Below are 19,996 nucleotides of genomic sequence, written 5' to 3' on the forward strand. Positions count from 1 at the left end.
ATAGTTCTTATCACATAGTGTTAAGTTATATGTAATACTAAACCATGGATTAAAGATTTCCCACTCTGTTATACAGTAGGTTACAGGCTCAGAGAGCCAATTTGCTTAATATGAATGAGATTAGCTTGCTAGCTTCGTAGTTGTAGGTGGTAAACACTTGACTTTATTATTATTGATGAAATTGACTTCTTGCTTCATTTGATGCTGAATCTTACTTACCTGAGATCGATAGGTTGCATTAGCATCACCAAGGGACAAAGGGGTCCCTGTGTTGTGGCAATTAGAAGAGACTGGAAAGGCCCAGTGCAGTATTGATTAATACCAGTTAGTGCTGCTGTGATCCTAGACTCAAATCTTTTAACCCTCAGTAAACTAAACAGATTCAGCACCTTGATAGGCTTCTCTTTCAACCTAATGTCTTCATTAGATAAACTATATTCTATGCCCCAGGAGACCCAATCTGATCATTTAAGTGACGCTACCATTTCATTTCCTATCAACTCAATCGACATATGACAGTCCACTCAATTCTCTGGGGGAATTCATGGGTTATTTAAGTAATAACAGCAAGGACATCAATTTTATAGTAATAGTGCCTTGTATTTTTTCCAGCACCTCTCCCCAAGGAGCATAAAGCACTTGATAGACTTTCATTCATTCACACAACATTCCTGTGAGGTAGGGCCAAGGCAGAGATTATTATCACTATTTTATAGATGGAAAAACTGAAGAAAAGGACCAATTTAATGTCCCATAGTAAATAGTAATATAGCTAAGATTAATTTCCTGGCTTTGTCCACTAGAACATGCTTCTTTTAAACACAAACACACACACAACCAAATTGCAGTAAGGTTGACACTTTTACAGATAGAGAGGAATCAAGGATAACAGAAACAACTGCACAAGCGTCAGCACTGAGCTACAACAGAATGACCAACTCAAAGAAAAAACATTAAAGCAGCCATTTCCACTTTCCTCACAGAAATCAAAGGAATGAGCAACATCCTGAATTTGCCATTACATTTGGGAAGGGAAAGGGAAGGTGAGGAAGAGGAAGGAACTAGAAAGTCTGGAGTCTTAAGAGGTGCAGAGAAGGAGCCATTGGAAAGGGGAGAGGCTTGGCTAGCAGTAGAGGAAATAGCCCAGCAGGTGGCAGCAGAAAATACAATTATAAATGACAGAAACCTCTGGAGCAATCCCCCCACCCCGATAAAGGTGCCCCCATCTTTTAACAGGAAGAGCCTTGAAAAGGCAATAATTTTTGATGTTGCCAAAGAAGGGGCTTGCATGTAGGTAGTCTGGATATTTGGTGTGTGTGACTTAGAACCATTTGTGGTATGGATTGAAGAGTGGCGAGCCTCAGTGCCTAGAAAGGTACGGATTTCCTCCTGACCCTCAGGGACCACTTTTTAAGCTTCCCAGGATACTCTATCGCTCACCTTCCTACTCCCCCTCTTCTGGAAGGGTAACAGCCAGTACTTGGCCAAAATGATCTATTGTGTAGGGCAACTCTGACCTGGGCCTGATGCCCAACCCCATGGCTAGGCACGCTGGCAGAAGGATCCTGTCCATTCTTGTGTATTGGTGCTATCCCTAGACCATCCCAGAAGGACTAGAGCCTTTGGCAGTCTCTGAGAAGATTCAGAATACATCAGGACAGATTTTTCTTTATGTCCTCAGTGCTTAACAGTGCTAATAGTGGGCATTTAATACATTTTTGTTGAATTAAACTTAATTGAATGAAAGGGTAAATAGGAACTACAGGGCATATACCCTTTACAAAGATAGTGCAGCCCCAGTACATATAATCTCATTTTCTCAGTTAATTCCCAGAATTCCTCTCTCCCTTTTCATACAACCCATATAAAACTGAAGCAGCAGCAATTTTTATTGAGGGACCTAAACTGAAAATAGATTTAGAACATAATTTAAAAAAATAAAACAGCAAAAGTAGCAAAAAAATATATGACCTTTTTTTAAAATGTTTTTCCTTTTTTTTCTTTTTTCTTTTTTTTCAATATATAGCAACTGATGTCTCCCAGCCACTAGGAGCGCCCTACCCAATGGGTATATCTCTGGTAACAACCCTTTTTAAAAAGACATGTAAATATATACTCAGATTTATACACTTTGTGTTTTCTTCATAGTTATATACAACGCCCCAGAATGGGGCTGGGCCCCAGGGCCACAGATAGCCCCCAGCCTTTGTCCCACCATCCTCTGGTACCAGGTGTGTTTGGTCAGCAAAGCAAATTAATATTGAAATTAATAAGCCACTAGTACCACCTTTCTGGAGCTGAGGTCACCTTCATTGGGAGCCTGAGGCACTGACTGACTAACCTCCCCATGCTGCAGCCTGAGGACAAGGCACCTGCCACCAGCATGTGAGAGGCTAGTAGGTTAAAATAAAAACAGTACCAGAGAGAGCCCAGTTAGCCTTCACTTCCATGCCCACTCCCCATTCTCTCTGCCTTCCAGACAAGGAGAGGTCCTGGTCCAAGATTAAGGGGAATGAAGTAGCCAACTGGAAGTACCTCTTTTCCCCCTTTTCCCAGCAGAGGGGACTGACATTAATTGACGTAAGGGAAATCAGCTCAGTGGGATAGAGATGGGCAACAAAGGGAAGGCCTTGAGTTGTGGGCAACCAACTCCTGTGACCAGGAATAAGGAAAAAAGGAAGGGAACCCAACCAAGAGTCAGGGGTAAGGATATCAGTTTGTGGAGTTCGTTGTGGGGGAATGTCAGCGCCGTTTGAGTCCACCATTGGCCAGTGGGGCTGGATGTCGGGGCAGGCAGGGCTCCTCAGGCAGTGGGTCATGGGAGAAGACGGAGTCCTCTCCGGAGGAGCAAGTAGAACTGCGGGTGTCTGGAAAGCTGGGTGAATACTGGTCCAGGGGTACTGATAGGTCCAGGTACTCCTATGACAGAAATTTTAATGAGCCATAAGACAGGGGAGATATGGTTTTTTTTCTCTCCTTAAGAAGGTAAGATGAATCAAGACAAAACTAAGACGATCATACATTAGAAGGAATTTGGGGAAAGAAAGGAGTGTTAGGATTAACAAAGGTTTAGAAAATTGAAGAGCTAGGGAGGAACTTTGATTAGAAGCCATCTAGGCTGCTAGTCTAAGGATGTTTTCTGGAACCCAAAAGGGGACAGTTGTACCTGATTAGAGGTCAGGGCCACAATTCGATCCAAGTCCTCTACAAGCTGCTTGAAGGTAGGCCTTTGAGAAGGGATCGCATGCCAGCAGTCCCGCATCATCATGTATCTAGGGCAAGAGTTGGGGATGGGAGGTAGCCAGGTGATAAGATCAAGTGGTTTGGGTGGGGAAAAAAGAGAATGATTAGAAAGAAAAGGGCTTTTTCTGTATCAGCCCTATTATGACCCACTAGCTTCTCGTTCCTCTCCCCGTGCATTTTCACTCTCCTCCCACAGCTCCCCCATTTTGGTCCTTGTGCTCACAGTTCATTGGTGCAATTGCTGGGCTTGTCCATTCGATGACCTTCTTTCAACAGCTTGAAAAGCTCTTCTACAGGCACACCAGGGTAAGGGGAGCCTCCCAGGGTGAAAATTTCCCAAAGCAGCACCCCAAATGACCACCTGTATGTTAGCATAGATTCCATAGGTCTATATAGGCACAGAATTAACTAGAATATTTTAAAGTACCACATATCTATCACTCCAAATCTAGCAGGTTTCTGAGTATATTAGAAGATGAGTTATTACTCCGAGACTTGATGTAGTTGCCCAGTCCCAAAGTGGGCAGATAAATCTTATTTATTTCCAGGCTTTCCCCCAACCCCAGACTCTACTTAAGAACCAGGGAATTCCTTTATTAGTTTTAAGGGTAGGCAAGCAACTATTCCACATTCTAGCAACTATTTCCAACTCACACGTCACTCTGGTGTGTATAGATCCGGTCAAACAGTGCTTCAGGAGCCATCCACTTCACAGGCAGGCGACCCTACATGTAGTACAGTGAGCATGAAGTAACTAAGTGAAATCAGGGATGTGTGTGAGAGGCAGTAGAGATGTCCAGAGACTAGAATGAGTACCTGGAGTGCTCCCCACCATACTGTCTGAGAAGTGCAATCACCTTTGGGAAACTGCAGTTACACAGATCTAGAAGGGGTAGAGGTTTTCAAGGGAGAGGACAGGTGAAAAAATCTTGTAGGGTGGGGGGAAGACTACTGATGGTACAGATGGGAAAAGGGCATCTTTACTTACATTGGTTGTCTTTTTGTAGTAGTCAATGTGATGGATGTCCCGAGCAAGACCAAAGTCTGCAATTTTCATCACATTGTCTTCAGTCACCAAGACATTCCGGGCTGCCAGATCCCGGTGGATGCACTAAAGATGGAAGCAGACAGTAGAATTTTCAGGTGGGAGGAGGGGAGGCTTTAACAATTGTCAGCTTTATAAACTCTTCCTCAGCTCTTCATATTCCCATTTATAGTTCATATATCTATGAATATAGAGTTTACAGATCACCCTATTCCCCTCTTCTAAAACACTATACAAATTGTCATACTTGAAATGCCCTCCTTTTTCTACTCAGCCATAACCTATCCTTTTGCTTCTCCAAAACTCTACTTAACCCTGACCTTCAGACTTTACAAGAAACTAATACAAGTCAACAACTAATATAGTCTCAAATGAACAAATAAGGATGAATGGGTGTGAACAGATAAATGGAAATCCAGTGAATGATGTCTTGGAAACATGCCTAACCTCACTAATAATTAAAGAAATGCAAATTAAAGTAATAAGGTATCACTAATGGATTCACTAATTTAGCAAAAAATATGTGAAATCTCAGTGGGGGAAAAAGTTCCATACATTAGTGGTAGCACCACAAACTGGTGCTACTTTTCTGGTACTCAATCTGGCAACATTCAACAAGAGCCATAAAACCGTCACATCTTTTGGCAGTCCTGGAAAGTCTAATTATTACTATTATTTTACAGATAGTCACTAATATATAGTGTCCATTTGTTCCTCAAAACAACCCTGTGAGGTAAGTACTGTTAACTATTCCTGTTTTACAGATGAGGAAAAAGATTCTTAAAAGCAACATAATTTGCTCATGGTAACACAACTATTAAATTATTGGGCAAGGCCTGAAACTATACATTACTTGATTCTAAGTCCAATGTTCTTTCCATAGCCTGACTAGCCTACCGGAACTGGCTAGGTAGACTGGTTGTTTAAATAGTAGTACGATGATTTATGATGATGTTATAAAAATGACAACAATGATTACAAATATATGGACATTTCAGTATTAAGGTGATTAAAAAAGAAAATGAGGAGTACCATATATATACTTCATATATAAACACATTGGAGGAGGGTAATGGGAAGAAGAAAAGATAGATTTGATTGAAAAAAATTAAAAACAAATATGCAAAAAACTGTAATAAGATGGATTACCTCAAATTTCAAAAAAAATTATAAACTGCTGTTGATTTTTTTAAAATAAAATTAAACACTGAAAACAAAATAAACTGCCATCTTTATGAAGATTATGCTGTTTTTCTATTTATTCTAGTACTCCTAGCTGTAATGGGCTGAGGTTTGAGTTGATGCACTGAGGTCCCAAGTACGAGGCTAAATAGTAATTGGGCTATACTCTATTAATATACATGATTGGATAAAGAATGGTCCCTGCCCACTCTCCGTGCAAGTCCTGATGTGTTGTATAGGAAATGACGATTTTGGTGGGTGGAGGCAGAGAGACAGGAAGAGAAGCTGGGAGAGATTGGGCCTGGGTCCCATTCTCCTAGCTGCTGGTCGTGTGGCTGCTGGTCTAGCTAGCTTCTTGACTCAGCTACACACATTGCTATCGCCGATTCTCTTCCACCTCCGATCCTTCTTCACTGAGAATAAAGACTGACGATTTTCCCCTAACCTGAATTCCTGACTCCTGCTGATTTAAAAATACACAGTCTTCACACCAAGCCTTCCCACAAATGTTTAGGCTTTGTGTAGATAATGTAATTAAATTTTGTTGTCTTTGTGTTCAGGTGTTTGTATGGTGGAAATAGTATTGAATTTGAAGTCAGAAAACTTAGATTCAAATTGTGACTCTTCTGCTAATTAGCTGTGTTACTTGGGGAAAGACAGTTAACCCCTTTAGATCCGAATGTCCTCATTTATAAAAAGGAGTTGTAGTTGCTGATTCCTAAGGTCCCTTTGAACTCTTAATATTCCTACTTTATGATTGTTAGTAATGTTGTTGAGTCATCTTAGTCATGTCTGACTCTGTGACCCCATCTGGGGTTTTCTTGGCAAAAATACTCCTTTTTCCAAGAAACTGGAGGAAACTGAGGCAGACAGGGTTAAATGAGATACAAAGCTACTGAGTGTCTGAGGCCACATTTGAACTCAGGAAGATAAAACTTCCTGATTCCAAGCTCAGTGCTCTTATCCACTATGGTGATCCATAGTAATGCAAATTTCTGCATATCCATATGAAAATTACATCCTCTTTGGGTTCATGAACTCGAGTCTCCTTCCCTTTTATCTCAGTGTATATAATGGTGCCTAATAAATTATAACCTAAGAGAATAAATGAATTCTTATTTGACAGGAGTCTGATTAAAGGATTAAATTTATACTCAAAATCAGTACCTCAGAAAGTCATCCCACTCCCCACCCTCTACCCTTAGACACAGAGCCCATTTGGCCTGCCATGGCCCACCTTCTTTGAGGCAAGATATTCCATGCCCCTGGCCACCTGATAGGCACACGACACTAGGTCCTTGGAGGAGAGTTGCTCTTCTGGGGCATGGCTGGGGTTGTAGCAGTATTCAAGCCCAGGGGGACGCCTGGCCTGCAGGTACTCACGAAGGTTGCCCTTGGAGGCGTATTCCACAATGACATAAAGAGGGCCTGATCGGCATAAAGGAGGAGGTTGAAGAATTGTCAGGTGCTAGGTCTTATGCCCATTCCTCCCCGGCCTAAAACTCCTAAGGTCAGCCATTGCCCTGCTTTGCATTGGTGGATCAAGCCACTCTGTGAAGCACTACCCCTTCAAAGAAGGCCCAGAACGATTCTGAGCAGCCACAAAGCAAAAATCCTCAAGTGTGAGTAATAGTAGACCCCAGGAGAAATGTAGCTGCACTTAATAGATAAGAAGTGGAAACAGCACTCCTCTCCAGCTCACTACCCCCTCAAACCCAGGCAGGACACAGAAGCCCCATGAACAGCTAATGTCTCTCTTCCCCATCGCTCTCCTTCCCCTCCCCCTTTTCCATAATTTCCATTTCTTCCCCCCAACCCCATACATGCACACCTGTCCTTGTCCTGCTGATTTTAGGCTGGCTAGACAATTTTGTCTCTATTTTTTCCCCATAGGAATGACTGAGACAGATATGCCCATATAGATGCTTCTCTAAGCCTGTTCTGACAAGCCTCAGCTCATACCATCCTGTGTGCAGGCCCCCAACAGGTTGATAATGTTCTTGTGTTTCCCAATCATCTTCATCATCTCCATTTCTGAGATCAGATCTGACAGGTCCTTTTCTGTTGCATCCGCTTTAGATTTAAACCATAAAGACAGGTAATACTCATTTCCTTTTCAGTATAGAGCAGAGTTAGGTTTCTAGTGCACCAAGGAGTCCTCATCAATCCTTGAAGAATCCCTTCCCCACCCCCCTCACATTCCCACTTTTTCCCCCTATGCACGCCCATTTTCTGGATTTAGAATAGAGACCTGTGGAAGTGGGTAAGATGGGAATAAAGCTGAAGTGACAATAGGGTCTTAAATAATTTGACAACAACCTAGGCTGGTAGCAAATGAACACATCCTACAAGGGGAACATTCCAGAATATATCCAAAATAGGGGCAATCTAGTAAGTACATTGTATGTGGACAGGGCAAAAAGGGCAGCAAATAAAAGTTAAAGCATTTCTGTTGAATTGAGGTTTATGACTCTGCTCAGAAAAACATAGCAGTGGGAAACAGAAGCAGCGTTAGTACAATATGTCACTTACATTTCAGCATCTTCACTGCCACCTTGGTCACCCGGTTGGGTTTATCCTTATCTAACCCAATAGCTTCTGCCAATACTACTTGTCCAAAGCAGCCCTCTCCCAGTGGTTTGCCTAGAACCAACCTATTTAAGAACAGATAGGGGATGAGAGAGTGTTGTCATGGTTACAGTCCTTCAGATGAGGTCACCATCTATTGGTTTTATCTAATGCAGGGCAATGAATAGAGAAAACTTCCTGGAGACGCTTTCAAAACAAGTCCTAGGAGAAGGAACCAAGGAACCTTTATGGAAGCTGAGGTTGGAGAATTACCTGTCCCGGGGTAGTTCCCAGCGGGGATCCTCAGGAAGTTCATACTCTGAGACACCTGCCAGCATAGGGGTCCCGCTAGAAGAAAGGCGTGAAGGCCGAACTAGCAGGACCCCTGAATTCATGGAGGCACTAGAATCAGCAGACACCTGTAAAAAAAGAGTGGGGTTACCCTTCTAGGAAGTAGATACGGGATAAGAGGCTTAATAGTTCATCTGAAAGATGAATAAATTATTTTCTACTTAGTGCCAAAATTTCTAATTAATATTCTGTATCCACTTATTTAACTCCATTGTGGAAAGAACTCTGGGACTTCAAAGACAAATTTATATCCAGAGCTTCCCCCCCATTAGCTGAGTGATCTTTGTTTAACAAAACCCTCTGAGCTTTCCGGTCTATGGAATGAAGAGGTAGGATTTTGATGATAATCTAAGATCCCTTATAAGATTTTATAGCAGTCTATCCTCTTAGCCCAACAGCAACTCTGCCTTTATACCGCAAGAGGATTTGTTCCTTTTGACCCAGATGAGAGATTCCTAACTCATGTTCTCTTCTTCCCAGAGTTATAGCCCCATTTAAAAGTCTTTCCTTTCAGACTTTTCCTTCTACACAATTCCTATTAAAATTTTTATAAGTAAGAAAACTCAGGATGCATGCTTGCATGCCCACCCTCTGGCTTTCCCCTAGTGAGTTGTCCCTGCTGTGGTCTTCCACATACACAGCTGGGAACCCTTTCAGATGTGACCTTCAGAGTGATCATGGATTGATCTGATCTGCATGCCCAGGCCCAGACAGCACTTAACTCAGAGATTCAATTGTGTCAAAAGCTTGGAGTTGGGGCTTTGGAAGGGAAATTAGTGGGGAAAGCAGTGGGTTCAGAAGCAGCATCTCCTAGGGCAAGAAGTTATAACTCAGCGTGGGGGTTTAGTAGCCTTGTCTCAGAAGTAGGAAAGCAAAGCTAGGAATGGTAAAGTAAATTTAGGGCATGGGAAAAGGGGATTCAGGGTGTGGCAGAGGAGACAGGATGCTGGGTATAGGTGGGAGAGTGTGAACCCCCCATCTACTTTCTGTTACCTGTCTGCGCAGGGGGATGCTCTTGGCCAGCTTGTGCACAGCCATTTGGCTGTGGAAGTCACTCTTTTTGGTACCACTCTTCATCTTGTAGATGATGACGGACCCCACCATGCAGGAGATGAGGAAAGCCCCCGTACAATAGATGATGATCTCAAGATATAGAGGCGAAGTCATCACTGCTGGTCTCTCCTCCAAGGCTGAGTCGGTGTGAACAGGGTGTCAGCAGGCACTGGGGGGGTGGGGGTACCAGCCTCCTAGGCCCCAACTCCATCAGAAAAAAAAAATGGCCCTTCCCCATTTCCCTTCCACCCCACCCACCCCAACTGGGGGTGGGGAATGGGATTATAGAGCTGGAGGCTATTCAGACTTTGGCCCCAGTCACTGAATAGAATAGACTCCCCAAAGACTATCATCATGGATATAACTACTTGTAACTGGGCCCCCACCCAGGAAGGAGGAAGCTCTCCAAGCTGAGCCACCCTGTTTGGCTAGCATTATCCTTCAGGAAACAGAAGGGGAGAGGAAAAGGACATCCACATGTCTTGGGTTCTGTTGCTGAATACAGATCTAATACCCTCTCTTTCATCCTTATTATATATGATTACCTTCATGTCACATCAAACCCAAATAACAAATATTTATGTCCTCAACTCTATCCCAATCCTGGACCAAATTCATGTATGTGGATTTAAAAATAAATCCTAGAAGATGTTCTGGAAAGGACTGTCCCCACTCCTAGCCATAGCTCCCATCTCTCACAATCAAAGGAGGAGAGGAGAAATGGGGAGGTCAGGCTTCTTTTCCCCCACTCTGTACTCTTCTCAAACTTTACTTCCACTTTTTTGAGCAGTCTAAGGTAATTCTCTTCTCGTCTCAGCGTGGAGAGAAATTATGGAGCATTGTTTTTAAAACCCCTGCACAGTATCACCCCTGTCCCGTTTCATGTCCCTGTTCACCTCCCCGCCACGTAAACCACGCCATCACAAACACCCTCTGGAAAGTCAGTATTCCCAGCCTCAGTTCAACAGGACAGAGCCTGGAACACTATTTTCACCAAATTGAAGTAGATAACAGGAAGAAGTTTGGTTTTTTCTCCTTCGGGTTAAGGGACAGAACAATAAATTGGGAGGGACATAGGGATTATGGACAGAACAAGAACAGTCAATAGTAAACGCTGAACTCTTCCCTGCTTCTAGCTGGGTCTGTGATACTAGCACAGAAGGAAATAAAAGTCTGTGGCAACAGCAGTAGCAGCAGCAATAACAGAATAAAAAGCCTCTAGAGTCCCCATGCAAATCCCCATTCCAAAGACAGCAGTAAGGGGTTTCATTCCCAGGACATAAGCCATCCCACCACCTGGAACAGGCTCCTTCCTTTCCTATCTAACATCATGGGTACAGCCTGTCAGAGGCCATGCTGAAGATTGTGCAAGTCAATATACTTATAGGAACCAGCTCCTTCAAACACAGAGAAGATTGGGAGAGATGCATGTCCTACCATGTAGAGGTTTTTCCCTTAAACCACTTAGGGTCGAGGGAAAAAACTATTTCTGGGGATTCTTAACCCCAAAGGGTGAGATTGTTTTTTTTGGGGGGGGGTAGAAGTATCAGACATAAGAAAGGAAGGAGTCTACTTTGGAAGGGCACCCAGCCACAGGTTAATTCCAGACTATAAGCATACATTGCCTTGGCAAAGGAGAGAGCCAGATGTGGATGGGAGATTCCTTGCTTTTGTGAAACAGGAAACCTCCTCTTTCAGAAGTGGCTGAATTCTCACAAGTGGAGAGAGCCAGGGGGTGGTGTTGGTAGGGTACTACCAAGGCAGGGCATGGGGCAAGCCCTGGCCTACTATTCCATCCCTCCCCCCGGCTTCCTGTGGCCCTGGGCTTCTCCATGACCTGCAATGCATGCTCCCCCCGTGCCCATGGTAGGGGCAGGACAACGAGAGGAGAAGAAGTACAGTATATACCTTCCAGAACGGTCAGCCATGCAGAGTGATGGGAGAGTCCGATAGAGTTACCCGCCAAGCATGTATACTCCCCCGCGTCCTCAAAGGAGACATTCCTTAAGTGAAGCACTTCCATCTCTTTGTCAGTGGTATTAACACCGGCCGTCTAAAAGAGACAACAGGGGCAAAATGGACAAGCACAAGGCATGAGACCTCCAGGACGATGAGATGGTGGGAGAAGGAAAGGAAAGGAAAAAGGAAGGCAAAAGAGGAAGATGAAAAATGCTCCCCAATATTTTGTTTTTGCAAAACATAAACAAAAAAAATCCCAGGCAGCAGTGAGACCTGATAGAGAGAGAGAGGAGACCCTGAGGTAGAACTCTGGCAGACCTATGGAGAAGATGGCTAGTTATAACCCTTCACCGGATGCTGGCACCCCCTGGCCCATCCAAGCATGCTGGCATCGGGCGGCATGGAGAAATGGGGCCTGGTCGGTGGCAGGGGGCTGTTTGGTTTAATGGAGAGACAGGGTACAAGGCACACACGTGAGGAAAGAAGGGTAACTGGATTCATATATGGCTGGATTGAGATGGTGGTACCTGATCTCATCCTCCAGCATGTCCCCTAAACTGAGCTGACATTGATAGCATAATTAAGGTTGGTAAAGTGCCATCTGAGCTTTAGGAAAGCCCTGTGGAGTAGGTAACACAGATGTATATCACACCCATTTTACAGTTGAGGAAACTGAGGCACAAGGAGTTTTTTTTTTTTATGACTTGTGTCTGGTCACACAGATCTTCTGACTTCCAAGTCCAGTGCCCTTTCCTTTATACCACACTGCCTTTAGTATCACTCATAGCACGCTAAGAAAGCACACACAGGAACACACACGTGCCCACACACACTCACACACAGCAAAGGAGTAACACATAAGGCAAAACGGACCCGTAGAAACCGACATGACACCAAACCAAACCAGCCGCCCATGCCAGGCATTTTTCCATGGCTCTGGGCACCAGAAACATAGGAGGAAAACAGGGAGAGGTTGGGGCTGGCTTTTCCGTTTGCCCCAGCGGCTTGGGCCTAAACCAAACTCCCGGCATAGGACGGCCCCGTCTCCCGGTTACCTTTTGCCACAGGTCTGGTGACAGTGAGCCACGCAGACTGGCGAGCTTCACCAATATAATTGGAAACCTTACACACATACTCCCCGCTGTGGGCCTCTGTCACATTGAACAGGGTCAGCACTTCCGCATCTGAGCTATTAATTCCCGAATGCTGGAATAAACCAATTACATACCAGTCAATTGGGCAGACACACGCGCACTGCCGTGCTCAGCCCCCGGGTGGCTACCAGGCAGGTGCGAGGCGCTAAGGGAAAGGGGGTTACGGGAGAGTGGTCGTCTTTCCTGGCTTTTACACCACAGGATCAGTCTCCTGACTGGGCTTCTCCACAGTCAGGAAAAACTAACTGACAAAAATGAATATAAAAGTCCGGCAAAAATGAAACACTAGCTATCCCCCCAAATCAAATGTTCTGCTTTATTCTCTGTTCTATATGCATGTGTTTGTATGTACATGCATATGCATATATGTATGTATGTAGTATGTATGTTGGTCATTTGTGACTCTTTTTTGATCCCATTTGGGGTTTTCTTGGCAAAGAATATTGAAGGGGTTTGCTATTTCTTGCAAACAGGGTTAAGTGACCTGCCCAGGGCCACACCACTATTAAGTGTCTGAGGCCAGGTTTGAACTCACGAAGATGGGTCTTCCTGACTCCAAGCCCAGCTCTCTATCCACTGGGCCACTTGGCTGTCTGTTATATAGATACATACAAACATATACATACATATCTATCTATAATATAAATTCTGGGTCTGCAAAGGGGACAATAAAAAGAGAGGAATGGCTTTAGCGCACAGTCCTAGTTATAGGCAGGACCAGTTTCAGAACTAATGGCGCGGTCAGGTTTAAACCTGGGACAGATGGGCTGCAGAAGGACAAGATCTATGACAACAATATGAATGTTTTTGACTTCTGGTGGCTTCTTATTGCAAGATCCATTATGGAATCTTGAGCAATCTCCTCCTTATGGGTGAAAAAAGCGGAGTCTTATGGGTGAAGGGCATCTGGTGGAAGGAGCAAACAGAGAAGGGAAAGGGGACATGACATGATAGAGACTAAGGAAGTCAATACTTAGGATCAAGGGGAAGAGAGAGCATTTCTGCGACTGAGAATTTGCAGATAGTATTTGCTAGACTGAACTAGATGCTCTACCTGACTGCCTCCTTGTTCTAACCCTAGCTAACAGAAATTGGTTTCAGTATGGAGGGGAAAACAGGGAAAAGTCATGGAGAGGCCCTGTTCAAAGGCCCAGACTTGGAACCAAAATGCCTCATGAATGGCTGACTCGCAAGCCCCGGGAATGTTACTCTCCCTAGCCCACCTCCTGCTTTGTAGTCCTATTTCTCCCTCCACCTCCTCTGCTGCCAATCCCTGGGAAGAGATTTTATCTTTAATAAGATTGAGGGTGCTTAGAAGGAAAAGAACTTGGGCTCCAGAACAGATAGGGACTTGGCAAGTGTATCAAGGAGTCCTTGCTTGGGAGACACTGTCTCCTTCCCAGACCACAATGCCCATGTGGTTCCAAGTGATTCCAAAGTCCTGGGACCAGTTTTACCTTTAGAATTTGCACATACGGCAGGTTGTCTGGGCCAATCTTACTCCCATTCACTTCGATGTGCTTTAACCACTGGATGTGAGGCTGTGGGTCACTGTACACCTTGCACATAAACTCCACATTGCTGCCCAAAGCCACCGTTTTATTGGCAGGCAATCCAGCCTGCAGGATGGGCCGATGAGGTGACCGCTCTACGGAGAAAAAGGGAAAACAGAGGCAAGGAAAACACTAGTCATATCAAAGCAATTCAAGTCTTACAAGAAAGGAAAAAGAGTAGTAGCCTAGACACCATTCCTGACTTTACCAGGCTCCCAGAGGGAAACTTTAAATTTGAAGGTAATACTCTCTAAGTCACAAACAGAGCCTTTTCACTGCATCTTAATTCAGGGATTCAGGGAATCAGAAAAGATCTCTGTCCGGCTGGCCCTCCAAAAAAAGACTCAGTTAATTCAGAATAAACACAATTTCTAAGACTGCTAAACTTAAATACCTGCTTCTTAGATGATATGCTCATTTCTGGAAATTTGAAATCAAGAAAACTCTAAGAGGGAATTATCTTAACCCATCCATAACTCACCTCCCCCTTGGTGGGGTGCTTGCTCCCTTGGTGGGTACCAAGTACATATGCACATTGTTTTTTGTACATATCTATTTCCCGTGTCTATAACCCTTTTATTTCTTTTACTATTTTCACTGGAAGTGGAAAGTAGCAGCTTAGTAGATCACTAAATAGTCATTGAGTACCTGCTATGTGCTAAGAGATTCAAGAAAATGAATAAGATATGGTCTAAACCCAAGGAGCTTAAAATAACCCTTAGTAAATACGGAAACCATCTTGTCTACCTCCAGTCTTCTTTTTCCTCAAGCTCCTGATTTCTTGGCCCTTTCCTCAAAGAGATTATTTCTTAAGTCTGTCCCTCATTCTTGTTATTTTCCTTACCCACAACATCCAGTTGGTAGGTGTGGTTAATGCTGCCATATTCATTCTCTACGATGCAAGTGTAGTTGCCTTTATCCGATGGCACCACTGAGTCCATTATGATGCTCCAGGTGGCATAGCGGACCTGAATGGAAGAGTGAACCACTGAGATGCTGGAAAGGGACATAGCATGAAACCAACCCATTATATTAATAGTTCCATCCCTCCTACATAGGGAAAAAATAATAGTTTATATAGCTCTTCAGGGTTTGCAAAGTGATTTACATACATTATTTCACTTGATCTCTCACAAGTAGTGTGTGCTATCTTTATTTCTACTTTACAGATGAGGAAACTGAGGCAAACAGAGATGAAGAGGTTTGTCCCAAGTCACACAGCAAATCTTCCATGTTTCAATTCACAATAAAGAAACAATCACTTTTGTGATGGGACACAAATGTTTTCTGTGTCCCAATACAAAGATTTTTGTTGAAATGGAGTATTCTTTTTTGGGTTCTATACACTCTAAACAGTAAGAGGAGTAAAATGTTCCAATTGGTCTTCCCTACACTCAGCAAGAGCCTTATTGGAAGTTAGATAGGAACCCCATGCTACAGTTATTCTTGGGACATATATAGATTTAATGCCTCAACTTTTTTTTTTTAATTTTATTTTTCCAAATACATGAATGCCTCAACTTTAAACCACCCTAATCCCACCTCTCAGACTTCAGGATAGAGCCTGACACATCCTTTCAAATATTCATTCATAGCACTGATTATGTGTTCTTCATACTTTCAGATCCAAACAAAGCACAATGCTTCTCTACACTGAATATACGATTTAAAAATATACACCTGGTAAACTTACAGGTATCAATGGGGTTTAAAAAAAGTTTCAATATTTCCATGTTTTCTATTTTTCCCCTTTGCTTATTTATATGCTTTAGGAAAGACAATAGGTGAGGGGAATAAAGGCTCTCAAGAATAATCAGCAAATAAGGAGAGTTGGTAACAGAGTATTAGGGAAAGAGGCTCGTCTGGTGGAAAGAATGAGATTTGAATCAGAAGATGTAGGCTTGCATTCCAGCTCCGCTATTCACTATCTCTGTGAATCCAAACAATTCATTTCTGTGGGTCTCAGGTTCCTGATTTGTAAAATGAAAGGACTAAATGAACCCTTACCAGATCCAAAACTATTCTCTTATTGAGAAAATGAAAAGGAAGGTAAAACAGGCAAAAAAGTATCTTCTTAAGCAGCTACTTCAGGTTCTTTTGAAGGACAGATAGGAACAGGTGGAGAGAAAACTTCTTTCTTTTTTTATTCTGCCCCAACTGTTTACTCTACCCCAGAATAAGCTCTTCTTTATATATATAAATTCCCTTTTTATTCCTATCAATCAAACAAGTACTTATTGAGCAACTACTATGTGTCTAGTAGTATGCTGAATTTTGGAGGAAATACAAACTCATCATTTTTTCTACCAACCCCCCCCCCCTCCCTTCCTAACTTTCCTATTACTTATTAATTACAAAGAAACAATCACTTTGAGGGTATCACCACCCTCCTGGTCATTGAGGTTTGAAACCTAGACAGTTATCCCTGACTCTTTATTCTCTTTCACTCCCCACATCCAATCAGATGTCAAATGCTGTTCTTTGTATCTTTACAACATCTCTCTTATATGACCCTTCTCTCCTCTAATGTAATCCCTCCTTCCCTTATGCCTTGACTACTGCAACAGGCTTCCACTTGGTCTTCCCCTCTCCACTCAGTTATCAAAACGATCTTCCTAAAGTTCAGGTCTATGATCCCCTGCCCCTGTCCCATCATTCTATAAATCACACCCTTGCTTACCTCCAGAATCAAATATGAAATCCTCTGTTTGGCTTTTAAAGTGCTTTCTTTCTTTCCAATTGCCTTTCATCTCACAATCCTCCATATATATAATATATAATCTGTGATACAGTGACACTAAGCTTTCTAGTTACTATTCTTTGCAAAAGACAGTCCCCCATATCTAATTTTCCCTCCTTTTTCACGTCCATTTCCCAAATTCCCCAGTTTCTATTATATCAGAGCTAAAACCTCACCTTTTACAAGAAGCCTTTCTCCTGTGATCTCCCTTAAAGTCAGTGCCTTCCCTTTGGGATCATTTATAATTTATCCTGCATACTCCTAGTTGGTACGTAATTGTTTTCATGGTGTTTCCCCATTAGTTACTGAACTTTTAGAGCAAGGATTGTCTTTTGCCTTTCTTTGTATTTCCCAGTCTTTAGCACAGAGCCCGACACATTATAAATGCTTGTTGATTGCTCTCAGCAGTCCCCCTTTCTGCTTTTGTCCCTGTGTGCCCTGTTCATCTTTCCAACAACCCCCCACATAGTCGCACCTTGTAGCCCCCGATCCGATGGTCCGGTTTGAATTCTTTGCCATTCTTCAGCCAACGCAGAGTGGGGTTAGGGGTGCCATTTGAAGGGCATTTGAACTTCACTGTTTTAGCCGCCGGTACTGCATGCAATTTCTTTTCCATCTTTTCTGGTGATGTCCAGTATGGAGCCACGGCTGCCAAGGCCAAGAGTGAACCAAGAGAAGTGGAGGGGAAATCAGCCAGACCAGAAAGCAAGAGTATTGGGTCAGTACTGTGTGATGTATCTCCCAGGAATGGCCCTGCGTACTATCTGGGAAAAGCGACCAGCACTGCCTACTTAGGCCCAAATCAACTATTCCCAGTTGTATCATTCATTATTTCAAAGCCTTGTACCATCAAAACCCACCATCCTTCCCTACCATGTGTCAAAGTAACTGTGTTTTGGGGCACCTGGTGCCCTCCAGCCTTTTCACAGAGGCTACTGCAGACTCTAATCAGAATAAACTAAATGCAGGTATAACTCTCTAAGCCTCCCCCTCTCCACACCCTGACCAAGTCCCGAATTTCCATGGTAATAAGGTAGAAAACAGTGTCTCACGCGTACGGTTTGGCTTAGTGTTATCTGACTCTTTCTCCTCTGATGAGGAATCATCATCATCATCATCATCTTCTGAGGAAGGGAGAGCATCTGTGAAGGAAGAGGAAGAAGCATTTGGACTTATTTTCAAGAGAGAAGGGGGCTTCCCAGGCTCTCTAAGCCATACCAGTGCTAATATCTACACTCCACAACTTTCCAGGGAGCAGTCTCCTTGTTTGACATAAAAATAGGTGACCCCTGAGAGCCACTTACCCTCTAGGACTAACTTCCAATGTAATATAATAGCAACTGTTTAATACCAGAAGTTCATATGCCCACTCCCACCCCCTGGCTCAAATTCATCCCACGCCCTGTCCCTGCCTCCCCCCCAAATCTGCCCAGCAAGACAATCACTTGTAGTTGTAGCTACTGCCTTTTTATGAACATGGTGATGTGTGTCAACCATCTTTCCTCCTCCCCCATCTTAACCCGGGACCACCGGTATCCCTGATGATCTAAAACATAGCAGTGAATACCAGGGAGCTTGCCTCCCTTTCTGGGATAGCTTGCCCCTAAGACCATGGGACAACACAGTAAGTAGAATAACAGTTAGGGCTTTCTGACCTGCCTTTCTTTAACACAGAAATACCAATGCCTAGAACAGTACCACTGCCCGACCAGCACATCCTGGGCAAGAACGAGAGTCCCCGGGGACCTTCTGGTCCCACCCTGGTGGTCAGCTGCACTGTCAATAAGCAGCCATTCCAGCGGATATCGGCACCCCTCCTAGAGCCCCTGAGAGGGGCTTTCAGACACACGTCCCATTCCCAGGGAGGTGCATGCTTTCACCGATCCTGCTGCTGGCCTAGGAGGTACAAGCCTGTGTCCCTGAGATTCATGAATGGCTTCCCAGAAGTCCTGCCCCCGGGCCCGCAGGAAGGTGAAAGTCCCCTTCCTGCACCGTGACAGTGGCAGAAGTGTGACCTTCAAAGGGGCCAAGGCCGGAGTCGCTGCACTGAGATGGGTTGTTGTGCTGCAGGATGTCAGCTGTCCAGTGAGCAGCTGGGTACCAACTGTTACCGTGGAGATCTGAACATGCCGTGACAGTGCGGATTTGGTGGGATGCTCACTCTTAGGAGCAATCAGTCAGCTATTGCTCTGGGGAGGGGAGGGAAGACCTCGAGGCCCCTCGTCCTCCCCGTGGGGCGCTCATCACCTGAGAGCTAAGCCAGGCGGTGGGCAGCGGGCAGCAGAGGTTAGTGGGCAGCAGCTGGGAAGCAGAGGGGCATGGGAAAGAGTAGGGGAGCATCACCTCCCCGTGAGGTGCACTGCTACCAACCTGAGACATTGACGGAGAAGTAGGTGATGTCGCTGCCTGAGGGGCTGTTGGTCACACAGGCGTAGAGCCCGGAATCCGAGGGGACGGCATCCCGCACCTCTACCTCCTCCCCCGTGATGCGGGTGCGGTTGCTCTCCACCAGCTGCACCCCGTCCCGCAGCCAGTTGATGCTCTGAACATCCTCCCTTAGCCGACAGCGAAGCTGCAACAGGTCGCCCGGGTGCACCAGAGAGGACTCCACTTCCACGGGGGCTCCCCAAGGCCGGGCTGCCGCCACCCGCCACCCGCAGAGGCAGGAGGGGTAAAGAAGAAGAAGGGGGAGAGAAGGGAAGGGGGAAGAGACAAAGGGCATTACACTAGCTGAGCTAGCTCGGGGACCATCATATCAAAAGGTGCTGAATGTGGCACGGGGTGGCCTAGAATCCCCTTCTCCACCTCCTTCCCAACCGACTCTCTCACAGAATATAGGAAGAAAAAGCAGAAGTTAGAAAGCAGCTGCAGCAGCATTAAGCATTTCATTTCACGTTTCATTTCCCTGGATCCTAAGGGAAAAGGCTAGCTATTCCAGGCCCTTCCCCCCCCCCCCAATATCCCTCTGCAGTCAGGGTATCTTGTCTCCCCTCACTTATTGACTGGCTGACTGCCAAGGGCAGTCACTTTCTGGAGGACTGTCCTCAATTCCCTTTCCAGCACTACCTTGTTCTTGTCCCATTCCCTAAGGAAGCATTGCCCATCTTCCTTCCCCTTGCCCCCCAACTTGAAGAAGGCAGCTTGTTAC

General features: G+C 44.5%; 1 protein-coding gene across 7 annotated transcripts in view; it reads right to left on the bottom strand.

The window, feature by feature from the left end:
- Positions 1 to 848: 848 nt before the first annotated feature.
- Positions 849 to 19,996, bottom strand: part of FGFR1 (fibroblast growth factor receptor 1) — a 69,310-nt gene continuing 50,162 nt past the window's right edge. Inside the window, exons 3-18 of one of the 7 annotated variants that reach the window (XM_031950709.1) lie at positions 19,219 to 19,485; positions 17,907 to 17,990; positions 17,324 to 17,496; positions 14,953 to 15,076; positions 14,013 to 14,203; positions 11,351 to 11,495; positions 9,383 to 9,579; positions 8,312 to 8,457; positions 8,003 to 8,124; positions 7,433 to 7,543; positions 6,708 to 6,898; positions 4,232 to 4,354; positions 3,898 to 3,968; positions 3,467 to 3,604; positions 3,167 to 3,272; positions 849 to 2,919 (exon numbers count right to left, since the gene is read on the bottom strand). In XM_031950709.1, coding sequence (XP_031806569.1) covers positions 2,743 to 2,919; positions 3,167 to 3,272; positions 3,467 to 3,604; positions 3,898 to 3,968; positions 4,232 to 4,354; positions 6,708 to 6,898; positions 7,433 to 7,543; positions 8,003 to 8,124; positions 8,312 to 8,457; positions 9,383 to 9,579; positions 11,351 to 11,495; positions 14,013 to 14,203; positions 14,953 to 15,076; positions 17,324 to 17,496; positions 17,907 to 17,990; positions 19,219 to 19,485 — 2,366 coding nt within the window. In that variant the 3' untranslated portion in view covers positions 849 to 2,742. Of the gene's footprint in view, positions 2,920 to 3,166; positions 3,273 to 3,466; positions 3,605 to 3,897; positions 3,969 to 4,231; positions 4,355 to 6,707; positions 6,899 to 7,432; positions 7,544 to 8,002; positions 8,125 to 8,311; positions 8,458 to 9,376; positions 9,580 to 11,350; positions 11,496 to 14,012; positions 14,204 to 14,952; positions 15,077 to 17,323; positions 17,497 to 17,900; positions 17,991 to 19,218; positions 19,486 to 19,996 lie in introns of all 7 variants that reach the window. The other 6 variants (XM_023494728.2, XM_031950708.1, XM_023494727.2 and 3 more) reach the window with 6 other exon arrangements.

The sequence above is a fragment of the Sarcophilus harrisii genome, chromosome 2 (assembly GCF_902635505.1).
Source record: "Sarcophilus harrisii chromosome 2, mSarHar1.11, whole genome shotgun sequence".
Lineage (NCBI taxonomy): Eukaryota > Metazoa > Chordata > Mammalia > Dasyuromorphia > Dasyuridae > Sarcophilus > Sarcophilus harrisii.